This window comes from Penicillium hordei, assembly GCF_028827395.1.
Source record: "Penicillium hordei strain IBT 12815 chromosome Unknown utg000003l_segment0_segment0, whole genome shotgun sequence".
In the NCBI taxonomy this organism is placed as follows: domain Eukaryota; kingdom Fungi; phylum Ascomycota; class Eurotiomycetes; order Eurotiales; family Aspergillaceae; genus Penicillium; species Penicillium hordei.
Window position 1 is genome coordinate 2784084 of NW_026623144.1, and position 11266 is coordinate 2795349.

General features: G+C 48.7%; 4 protein-coding genes across 4 annotated transcripts; 3 read left to right on the top strand and 1 right to left on the bottom strand.

Moving 5' to 3' along the window:
- Positions 1-903: 903 nt before the first annotated feature.
- Positions 904-2530, top strand: N7537_006284 (NTF2 and RRM domain protein; the record flags this gene model as incomplete). The annotated part of the gene is made up of 2 exons (XM_056897341.1): positions 904-1224; positions 1286-2530. 2 exons carry the CDS (start codon positions 904-906, stop codon positions 2528-2530), a joined length of 1566 nt encoding a protein of 521 aa, XP_056753126.1.
- Positions 2531-3807: 1277 nt separating this feature from the next.
- Positions 3808-5995, top strand: hsp90 (chaperone Hsp90; the record flags this gene model as incomplete). Its single annotated transcript, XM_056897342.1, has 2 exons — positions 3808-4065; positions 4160-5995. The coding sequence occupies 2 exons, from the start codon at positions 3808-3810 to the stop codon at positions 5993-5995; spliced, it is 2094 nt and encodes a 697-aa protein (XP_056753127.1).
- A 1910-nt stretch (positions 5996-7905) lies between these two features.
- Positions 7906-9131, top strand: N7537_006286 (uncharacterized protein; the record flags this gene model as incomplete). The annotated part of the gene is made up of 4 exons (XM_056897343.1): positions 7906-7988; positions 8036-8495; positions 8572-8766; positions 8838-9131. The coding sequence occupies 4 exons, from the start codon at positions 7906-7908 to the stop codon at positions 9129-9131; spliced, it is 1032 nt and encodes a 343-aa protein (XP_056753128.1).
- An 838-nt stretch (positions 9132-9969) lies between these two features.
- Positions 9970-10990, bottom strand: N7537_006287 (D-mandelate dehydrogenase-like dehydrogenase; the record flags this gene model as incomplete). Its single annotated transcript, XM_056897344.1, has 2 exons — positions 9970-10008; positions 10064-10990. The coding sequence occupies 2 exons, from the start codon at positions 10988-10990 to the stop codon at positions 9970-9972; spliced, it is 966 nt and encodes a 321-aa protein (XP_056753129.1).
- Positions 10991-11266: the final 276 nt, after the last annotated feature.

Below are 11266 nucleotides of genomic sequence, written 5' to 3' on the forward strand. Positions count from 1 at the left end.
ATTCGGATCTGGTATTTTCTTGCCTCTTATTTTTCATGTCTGACTGTCACGTATCTTGAATTATCATGAAAACTTTCTTCAACTACACCTACAAGAATAGTCGGCCGCTTATGCGGCCTTGTGATGTCTTCCTAAGATGTCTTTCTAGATGTTCTTTGGGATATCCTTTTAGGTGTATACGAAGGCGGTAAAATGCATACTTTGTGCAAGAGACTTTTCTATCCATGGATGTATAACCTTTGATATTGACTGGAATTCCTAATAATATATCGTATACTAAGTTGTACTATGAATTCTGCCAGGCGGTGACTATCCGCCAAGCCCACCCGAAACCCGCACGGAGTCAAAGAGAAGGAAGTTCTTTTCTTCGAAGGCGAATTCCCACAGCTTCATTCCATCTCTTTTTTGTTTCCCATTTTCTACCTGAATCTCCCCACGCCTCCGTCCATCTTCCAGACCCACATTTTCTCGATCTTTCTCATCTCTCTCTCAAACCCTCCACATATCCCTCGCCGCGCCAGCAGAACCGAGAACTCTTTCTCACTTCAGCTATACTTCCCGCTTTTCTGCAATATCAAAGCGCCTCATCTCTTTCGATTCTTTTCGTGCTTTCCTTCTATCCTCTTCAATTGATTGCATTGGTGCTTGGTCCATTTCGCATCGTGAGTTCCGATCTATCATGTCCAATTTGATCGCATGGTAAAGATCTCGAAACTAATAAGCATCCAGTGAAGCGAGGGAAACACAAACGATTTCAATTTTAGAACGTTCATCGCTTGATCTTTTTTTTTTTTTTTTAAAAAAAAAGAAAGCCTTTCGACGGCCATCATTTTCGCCGTGCTCGGTTACTTTTAATCTCATTTTCCACCCGAAACCAAAGATAAAACCCCTCAATCCTACGCCATGGCCGATATGACTCAGGTTCCCATCAATGGCAACTACCCTGCCCAGCACGGTTTCCCCGAATCCTACAACCATGCATCTGTCGCCATGAATACTGCTGCCAGCTTCCAGCCTGCGCAGTCTTCCACCCCGACCACCGTCACTCCCACCGACCAGCAGAAGAATGAGATCTCCAAGGATGAGGTGGGCTGGTATTTCGTCGAGCAGTACTACACCACCATGAGCCGCAACCCCGACAAGCTTCACCTGTTTTACTCTCGCCGCTCTCAGCTGGTCTTCGGCACTGAGGCTGAGTCGGTTCCCGTCAGCGTTGGTTCTAAGGTGAGTTTAATTTGATCCCTCAATATGAATGTTGTCTGACCAATCATCCCCACTGCCATAGGCCATCAACGAGAAGCTTAACTCCTTGAAGTTCCAGGAGTGCAAGGTGCGCGTCCTGAATGTCGATTCCCAGGCTTCTTTCGACAACATCCTGGTCTCGGTCATTGGTGAAATCTCCAACAACTCCGAGCCGTCCCGCAAGTTCGTGCAGACTTTCGTTCTCGCCGAGCAGCCCAACGGTTACTATGTTCTTAACGATATCTTCCGATACATGGCCGAAGAGCCAGAAGAAGAGCCCGAGCAGCCCACCCCGGCTGCGCCTGTTGCCGAAGCCCCCGAGGCCGTTGCCGAGGTTCCCGCTGAGGAGCCCCAGGTGGTTGATAAAGTCGCTGTCTCCAATGTCGATGAGAAGCTTGAGGAGGTCCAGGCCAACGGTCAGGTTGAGGAGCCCGAGGAGGCTGCCCCCCAGACCAACGGTGCCCCCGTTGAGGAGCAGACCCCCGCTCCCGTTCCTGCCGTCGAAGCTGAAACTGTGAAGAACGAGGAGCCTGCCACCCCTGAGCCCTCTCCCGTTCCCGAGAAGGAGGAGGTTCCTGAGAAGGAGACCTCAGCCACTCCCGCTGCCCCTAAGACCTGGGCTAGCATTGCGACTAACTCTTTCGCAGCTAAGGCCGCTGCTGCCGCCAAGGCTTCGGCCGCCCAGGCTGCTCCTGCTGCTCAGGCTACCCCTGCTGCTACTAAGGCTGCTGCTCCCACTGCTCAGGCTACCCCTGCTGCTCAGCCCGCTGCTGCCGCCCCCGCGGAGGCTGTCCGTTCCCAGGAGACCCCTTCTACCGAAGCCGGATGGCAAACCGCCGGCGACGGCCACAAGAAGTCGCAGCCCCGTGTTGAGGAGACCGTCCTCGCCTATATCAAGAACGTCAACGATAAAGTCGACGCCAGCCTGCTTAAGCAGACCCTGGCTCGTTTCGGCAAGCTGAAGTACTTCGATGTTAGCCGCCCCAAGAACTGCGCCTTTGTCGAATTCAATGAGCCTGCCGGTTATACCGCTGCCGTTGCCGCCAACCCCCACCAGATTGGCAGCGAGCAGATCCTCGTCGAGGAGCGTCGTCCCCGTGGCAATGCCTACGGCAGCAACGGCTTCCCCGCCGGCCGTGGTGGTGGTGCCGGTCGTGGTCGTGGTGACCGCGCCGGTAGCCAGGGCCGTGGTGGCTTCCAGCGTGAGGGCCGTGGCAACTTCACTCCCCGTGGCCGCGGCGGCAACGTTGCCGCCAAGGGTCGCCCCAGCCAGCCCCAAGCTGCTTAAACACTTTACGTGATTTTGATGATCCTCTACCTTCTACTTCCCCATCGGGGTCATGTCTCTCACAATTCCCGTGAGCATTTCTCCGGCGGATGATCTTCTCAGGATCTGTATTACTCTGATTTTGATTCTCTTTTTTCTTTTGCCCCGTCTCTTCCTAATGACATGTGTTACGTGACTATTGCCTCCCCCCTTTTTTCCCGTCACAGTGCATATTAGCGGTTGGTCCGGGTTGGCTGGAAAAGTTGCGTCTCTTTCCTTCCCTCTGGGCACTTTTGTTTTAACCTGACCCTTTTTTTTTTTTTTGCTGGGATCGGGTCTTGTCTTTGACATCCACGATTCTCTTTTTCTGCACCATATTCCTTTCTTTCAGTGTCTTCTGCCATGATCTGTTCCTTGCTCCTTTTTGTGCAAGACGTTATATCGCATCTTTTTTTTAACTAGCATAGCAAACTCTAGGGTTTTACGGTGGTGCGCCATCCCGGTCTTTCTTGTATTTTGCTTCTTTTTTTTTATTTTCTTGGCTGTGAGGATTCTCATAGGATCCGTTCTCTTCTTGATGTGTAAATGGGATGTTCTCACGAGGGATTACAACTGTATCATGGGATTATGAGCCTATCAAATATGGATTAGAGAATAATGAATCACCGAGTTGCTATATACTCCGTACTATGTCCAGGACTGCCAAGATTGATACTGTCCACCTGTGGACAGGTACCTTGAGGGCTTACCTAATCTCGAGTCGACGAGTCATCCATCTGGGGAAGATTCTAGAGTTTTGGATGCCTGAGGCACGCACAAAGCTTGCCACTACAAATACAAAGAAAAAAGGAGGCAAAAGCAACAAACCGGGGAAATTAGAGTAAAATACTTTAAAAGAACAAAAAGTAAAAGTAGAAGAGTCTAGAATAAGATCGAGAGAGCTGCAGGGTTGCCTGAACGACATGGAAGTTGCTGGATCACCGTAGAAACTCTCCACCAGAAATTTTTGGAAACACAAAAGGAACTGGCCCGCCTCTTCAACTCTTTCTCTTCATCTCTCCCTTTTGCTTTGGTTCCTCCCCCCCAGAGCTTCTTTCTTTTTAATTACTTTGTGCTTTCTTGTAAGATATAAAATTCCTCCCCTTCCTCTCGTCACCGCTTCCCATCTTCCCCCACCCCCCCCCCCCCCCACCGCTTGATCAGACTCTGCATCTGAATCTCCCTTTGCATATTTCTCAATTGCTATAACTTCATCCTTTTCTAACTCAGATTTCCCTTCAGAATCACAATCCGCCATCATGTCTGAGACCTTCGAGTTCCAGGCTGAGATCTCTCAGCTGCTCTCGCTGATCATTAACACCGTCTACTCTAACAAGGAAATTTTCCTTCGTGAGTTGATCTCCAACGCCTCCGATGCTCTCGACAAGATCCGCTACGAGGCTCTCTCCGATCCCTCTAAGCTTGATGCCAACAAGGATCTGCGCATCGACATCATCCCCGACTTGGAGAACAAGACCCTCACTATCCGCGATACCGGTATTGGTATGACCAAGGCTGTAAGTTTCTGCCCCCAAGAGTTGTGTCAAATCACTCTCCTTATCTCTGTTTATGTCTTGTTGGTGCACGAAAACTAATATTCTTCTCTGATAGGACCTGATCAACAACCTTGGAACAATTGCCCGCTCCGGTACCAAGCAGTTCATGGAGGCTCTGTCCGCCGGTGCTGATATTTCCATGATCGGCCAGTTCGGTGTCGGTTTCTACTCTGCCTACCTGGTCGCTGACCGTGTCACCTTTGTGTCCAAGCACAACGATGACGAGCAGTACATCTGGGAGTCCGCCGCCGGTGGCACTTTCACCCTCAAGGAGGACACCGAGGGCGAGCAGCTCGGCCGTGGTTCCAAGATCATCCTTCACTTGAAGGATGAGCAGATGGACTACCTCAACGAGGCCCGCATCAAGGAGGTTGTTCGCAAGCACTCCGAGTTCATCTCCTACCCCATCTACCTTCACGTCCTGAAGGAGACTGAGACCGAGGTCCCCGATGAGGAGGCCGAGGAGACCAAGGAGGAGGATGATGAGAAGAAGCCCAAGGTCGAGGAGGTCGATGACGAGGAGGAGAAGAAGGAGAAGAAGACCAAGACCGTCAAGGAGTCCAAGATCGAGGAGGAGGAGCTTAACAAGACCAAGCCCATCTGGACCCGCAACCCCGCCGACATCACCACTGAGGAGTACGCCTCCTTCTACAAGTCCCTCTCCAACGACTGGGAGGACCACCTCGGTGTCAAGCACTTCTCCGTTGAGGGTCAGCTCGAGTTCCGCGCTATTCTCTTCGTTCCCAAGCGCGCTCCCTTCGACCTGTTCGAGACCAAGAAGACCAAGAACAACATCAAGCTCTACGTTCGCCGTGTCTTCATCACCGATGATGCTACCGACCTCATCCCCGAGTGGCTCAGCTTCGTCAAGGGTGTTGTCGACTCTGAGGATCTCCCCCTCAACCTGTCCCGTGAGACTCTCCAGCAGAACAAGATCATGAAGGTCATCAAGAAGAACATCGTCAAGAAGACCCTTGAGCTCTTCGTTGAGATCTCCGAGGACCGTGAGCAGTTCGACAAGTTCTACCAGGCCTTCAGCAAGAACATTAAGCTCGGTATCCACGAGGACGCCCAGAACCGCCCCACTCTGGCCAAGCTCCTCCGCTACCAGTCCACCAAGTCTGGTGATGAGCAGACCTCGCTCGCTGACTACATTACTCGCATGCCCGAGCACCAGAAGAACATGTACTACATCACCGGCGAGTCCATCAAGGCCGTTGCCAACTCTCCCTTCCTGGACACCCTCAAGCAGAAGAACTTCGAGGTTTTGTTCCTGGTTGACCCCATTGATGAGTACGCCTTCACCCAGCTGAAGGAGTACGACGGCAAGAAGCTCGTCGACATCACCAAGGACTTCGAGCTCGAGGAGACCGATGAGGAGAAGACCGAGCGCGAGACTGAGGAGAAGGAGTTCGAGGAGCTTGCCAAGGCTCTCAAGAACGTTCTCGGCGACAAGGTCGAGAAGGTTGTTGTCTCCTCCAAGCTGGTTGGCTCCCCCTGCGCCATCCGTACCGGCCAGTTCGGTTGGTCCGCCAACATGGAGCGTATCATGAAGGCCCAGGCCCTCCGTGACACCTCCATGTCCTCTTACATGTCTTCCAAGAAGACCTTCGAGATCTCCCCCAAGTCTCCCATCATCAAGGAGCTTAAGAAGAAGGTTGAGGCCGATGGCGAGAACGACCGCACCGTCAAGTCCATCACCCAGCTTCTCTTCGAGACCTCCCTGCTGGTCTCTGGCTTCACCATCGAGGAGCCCGCCAGCTTCTCTGAGCGCATCCACAAGCTCGTCTCCCTCGGCCTGAACATTGACGAGGACGAGGCCGCCCCCGCCACTGAGGCTGCTGCTCCCGCCGAGGGTACCGGTGAGAGCACCATGGAGGAGGTTGATTAGATGATTTCAGTCAACTTTCGTTATTGCTAATTTTTAAGTCTTACGGGAAATGGGAAACGGGATACGACCCTCTGTGATGTTTTTTATCTTTTCATTTTATGTGTTCTACAATAAGAACCAGCTTCTTTTTTATTTCCATCCACGGCAGAGTAGACTGTAGTGTAGTGTCTTTAGTTGGCGTAGTCGTCGACTTCAATCGCATCTCCGAAACATCTGGGCACTTGTTCTCAACTCATCCACCTGGACAGTATTCATAGATGACGATCCCTCCAATACAAACTTCGTTTCCCTCTTAAAGCCTCTCGCGACACCGTCTACGGATTTTAGACGACCACACTTTTACCTCGCAAAAAACTCCCTCCCCGTCGATCGTTTAAACAATGACCCTGTCAAGTAAATTGCAGTTTTCAGTCCCAATTCTGTCAATCCAAACTCAGCTAACGCGCATACTTTTGCCAGGAACCCCAAATGCAGCCTTTGAGCTATTACAATATATATCTAGAATCCCATCATACTCGCATCAATTGGGCGCGTAACTCAGTTGGTAGAGTGTTCGCTTTGCATGCGAAAAGTCCAGCGTTCGAATCGCTGCCCGTCCATTTCTTTTTTTTTCCATACCATTTTTGTTTTTATCCAAGCGCCCAACACCAGGTTGAAAATCTTGCCTAGGAAAACCATTCTATCTACTTTTTGAAGGTCAATTACATGCTTTCTAGATATTTCCTTGTTTAGTAACTTAACGGTTTGCAGCATAATCTAAAAGGGCTTGGTTATTTTTACGAATCTGAAATTCGAGATCAACAACTCAACCGATATATATATATATTGCATTGAGGAATGGACTGTGTACTGACGATGATATAATAGAGCGGTGTCTATTAAGCTACCTAGAAACACCATGCCATACTTTGTATTCTAGGCTAACAATGTAACACCTACAATTGATCGTCGACGGTATTTTCATACTTCCTAACTCTCTGTACGGTAGGTTATAGTGGAAGGCTGAACAGTAATAGGCTCTTTACTTGGCAGGTTTCCCTGTCGCAGAATTCTAGTATACCATATGTATGGATCTGTCATATACCCATCTATCTACAATCCTATTGTCATCCCGTTGTACGTAGAAACAAAGTATGATTTTTACTGCCTTCGTATACATCTAAAAAGACCACCCAAAAAGACATGACAAGGCCGCACAAGCGGCCGACTATTCTTCCATGTGGAAAATGTTCTGTAGAAATTGAGTTTTTCACCACACATATTTTATAGTTTATGGGTAGTAGCTGCTTTTTTTATTGTTCTAGCTATAATACTAGTAAGGTGGGGAACCCGGGGGGGGGGGGGGCTACATCTAAAAAGATATCATGGTAGGATCTTAAATATAACGTCTCTATCTATCTGGAGTCAACTGGATATGTACTCAGATTGGGCAGGGTACATTGTATACTCTTTCTTATAACAATGAATTAGCCAACGCCGTTCATTAAGAACATTGGACGTTTTCACGAAAAAAAAAAAAAAAAAAAACCGAAATAGACAATAGTGATTCGCTGGACTACGAACTCATCGGGTGTGGCTTAATGACGGGTTCCAGCTCGGGGATACTTAAAAACTGACCTCAGGGATACTCGAAATTAGCTGGTTGTATAAGCGAAAATCAGGGTATCCCGGAACTTCTTTTTGAGTATCCCCGAGCCGGAACCTGGAACTGAAGAATGGTTAATATTTTACCGAAGAAATCCCTATTGGCTTGGTGCTCATCTACCTACTGTAGTGTTGTAGGTAGATCGAGGATAATCACGTGGAGGTAGAGAAAAACTTAGGGCAGCGGAAAGGGATCCGTGGATAAAAAATAAAATCGTTATTTCCACTTCCAATGCTTTGGTCGGAGAACAAAAAAGTTACCAAATATGTATAGACCGACCTCCAGAAATGAATGGTGGTTGTGTGGCGTGTTGTTCATGCAGGCTATCTTGGTCATTGCCCTTGAGATGTACGCTCTCCCTATCTTCGTCCGGGCTACCCTAACGAGAACACTAGCTATATACTTGTGGAATGGCAGTTATGGGTTACTCCTACCATAACTCAGGTGCCACTATCCTACATGATCCCGGTCAATCTAGGCATTCTAATATTCGCCTCTGTCTACGAGTTCATCCTTGCCCTGGATGCGATCCATCACAAGAATAATGTTCTTCTCTTTTCAATCTGCATCTGCAATGTTTGCAGCTTTGTGTACTCTATCATGCAGTACACACTGATGAAAGAAAATACCGCGAGACTATATGCTTACCGTTATGCATTCCCGGCTCTGGTAGATACCACTCGCAACGTCTGGCCCCAGATCCGGCCAGCGGAGATCCTAGTGTCAGTTATTACAGGATTGTGCAGTCTGCTTCTGTGCTTGTTTGTATACTTCTTGCATAGGGAGTATTCATGGGTTATCTACAAGTCGGTTCATGGCAGCTCGAAAACACGAATGCGTTATCTGTTCTACGAGGTAATCCCTACCACCTAAGGCTTCGCTGCCCTTTGAACAAATCTCGAGTATCCACGCTAACAAAAGGCAACCATAGATCTTCCTCGTTCTGATAAAACTTCTCTTTTACTTCTTGTTAGGTTTCATCATTCAATACAACCTGGTGTATATCCACTTTAGGGAGCCGGAGTATACCCTTACAATGCTCCTCATTCCGGTCGCATTTATCGTTATGCTACTTGGTATCTGGGTTGTCCAACACGAACGAACCATTGGCGTGGTTGCTATCATCGTGAGTTCTCTTGCTTCCTTCCTCCCTGCACGCCAGACCTCCACACAGAACTATCACTGACCTTCTACAAGATATGCTACCTCGGTCTACTCGCATATCTCATCAGCCGCATCATAATTCTCTTTGGGGCTATAACCGCTGGAAAGGACATGATGTTGTTCTTTGCATTCATGTCTGTGGTGCTGACTTCTGGAACAATTTTATGCACCATTATCTGCATCAAAAACTTCGACCGAGGCTTCATAGTCATCAATCACTCGAAGAATGGCCATGCACAAGAGTCATATTCCGTACCCACCGGATATTCCCTAGCAGAGCCGCCTCGTTCATTTTCCCGTCCTTCCTCGCGGCTCACGCTTGATTAAGATTACATTTTTAAATTAGCAGATTTAACAAACATAATGTAATATAATACCAAGAGATTCTCCGGCCGCTTTGGATTCTCCTATATTACCTATGCAATGTATTGAGGTGACGTGAATAGAGTCAATCGGCTTGAGTATGGCGCATGCGACTGGAAGGATGTACGTCTCGGCTGAGATCCATACAAATCGCATCCAAGTTGTCGGCAGCATCTTTACACTATTTGAAGCTCTTGAGTGCATGCTTGCTGTCCTCCAGGGCGGAGTAAATTGAGTTTTGGGATAGGTTGTCTTCGATGTCCGACAGTAAGAGACCCAGCAATTCGATTTCCCCTACTAACTTTCGAATATCCTCGGGTGCATCGCACATCTCATCCCAACGGCTCTTGAGTGTGAGGATAGCCTCAACTAGTATTCTGCCAGTGGGCATGAATAGACAAGTGGCTGTGTTTGCATTTGCTAGTGTAAGACATCTTGACTAGGAATTTACCTTTGTATAGGTAAGTCATAAAAAAAGACACCTAATTTCTAGATTTCGTATCTGGTGACAATCTTGCATCTAGTGCGCAACAATACCCGGTAACATGAGGAGGCAATCTTTAGAAAAAGGATATTTGAAAAGAAACCCAACAGACATTGTAAATTACTACTAAAAAGACGTCCCAAGGGTGCCTAAGCCGGCTACTCTTGTGAATGGTAAAAACAAGACAAAAACATATAGTGAGGATTAGCTGGTGGTCATCCACCGAACTACTAACTCACCGTGTGGTGTACTCTCATTGAATACTACATGAACCTTTCATTCGAGTTGTAACATAGGATTAGCATCCTTTAATCATATTCACGGGGCATACGGGCTTTCCGCTCCGTAGGAACGATTCTAAATTATCCCAGGTTTGTTTTTCAAAATTGGCCCAACTCGTCCTGGAACAAACTCCGATATGAGGCAGCAAAGTCACCATCCAGTTCTCTCTCAGTTTCTTGTGAACCACAGGTTCATTTTCGTGCACATCAAGTCCTACGCCAACCACTCTGCCCGTCTCGAGAGCTAATACCAAGGCATCTTCATCGATCATTTTACCACGAGCAATATTCACCACACGGAGGCCAGTGTCTTTGGTTACCTGGAACTGTTTGTGGGACAGGAGATGGTGCGTACTCTGGGTGTAAGGTGCGGCAATAACAATGCAATCAACAGCTGAAATCATGCCTGTCAGATCAGCATAGTACTGCGCACCACCTCCCAGCCTCGCTTCTGCTTCCTCTTTCCTTCTCGGGCCGTGATATGCAATTTTCATCCCCAGTGCATTTTGGCACTTTTCGGCAATCGCAAGCCCAATGTCACCCAGACCGATCACACCCAACACCATCCCAGCCGGATCGACTGCCTTCAAGCCCAACTCTCGACTCTTCTGCCAATCGTATCTTGCACACCACTGTGCGAAGCTCAGATAGCGGAATGTCTCCAGCACCAACACGAGTCCGGTGTTCGCGACGGCCTCCGTGCATGCATTTGGCGTGTTACAGAACCAGATTCCCCGGTTGGTTAACGCATCGATATCTGCTGCATCATATCCGTGTCCACTACAGCAGATGAGTTTCAGGCTAGAAGGAAAGTGTGGGAGGACTTCGCTGGCGAATAGGCGATGAGATGCGTATGGCCCTGCTTTCAGCCAACCGGTGCGGACAATGGCGCAGATGTTGCTATACAGACCGCCAGGCTGAAGGCGAGAGACAAAATCGTCGACAGAAGCACAATCATATCTTAGAATTGACACTTTTTCGGAGAGAGTCTGGCGTCGAACATGGTCGATTTGTTGGACGCTAGATTCAACCAGCAGGATGGTCGGGATTTCCGCCATTATTCGCGTTCGGGTCTGGCAAAGGTCTGATTTTCTTTTTCACACGCGCTTTGCACATGTTTATCTCTACTGATATCTCTACTGATATGTCTGCATTGCAGTTTATCGGCGTTATCACACATCTGCGCGGGGTTCGGCTTCATGCTGGACTTGCCGGTCGGAGATTACTAGCTATCCCGGCCCAAACCTCCGCCAGCCGAGTGGATCTACGATTGCGCAGTGCATTTGATGGGCTTTTACAGTGTAAGCCACTGGCTGGCGGCTTTTATTCCGAGA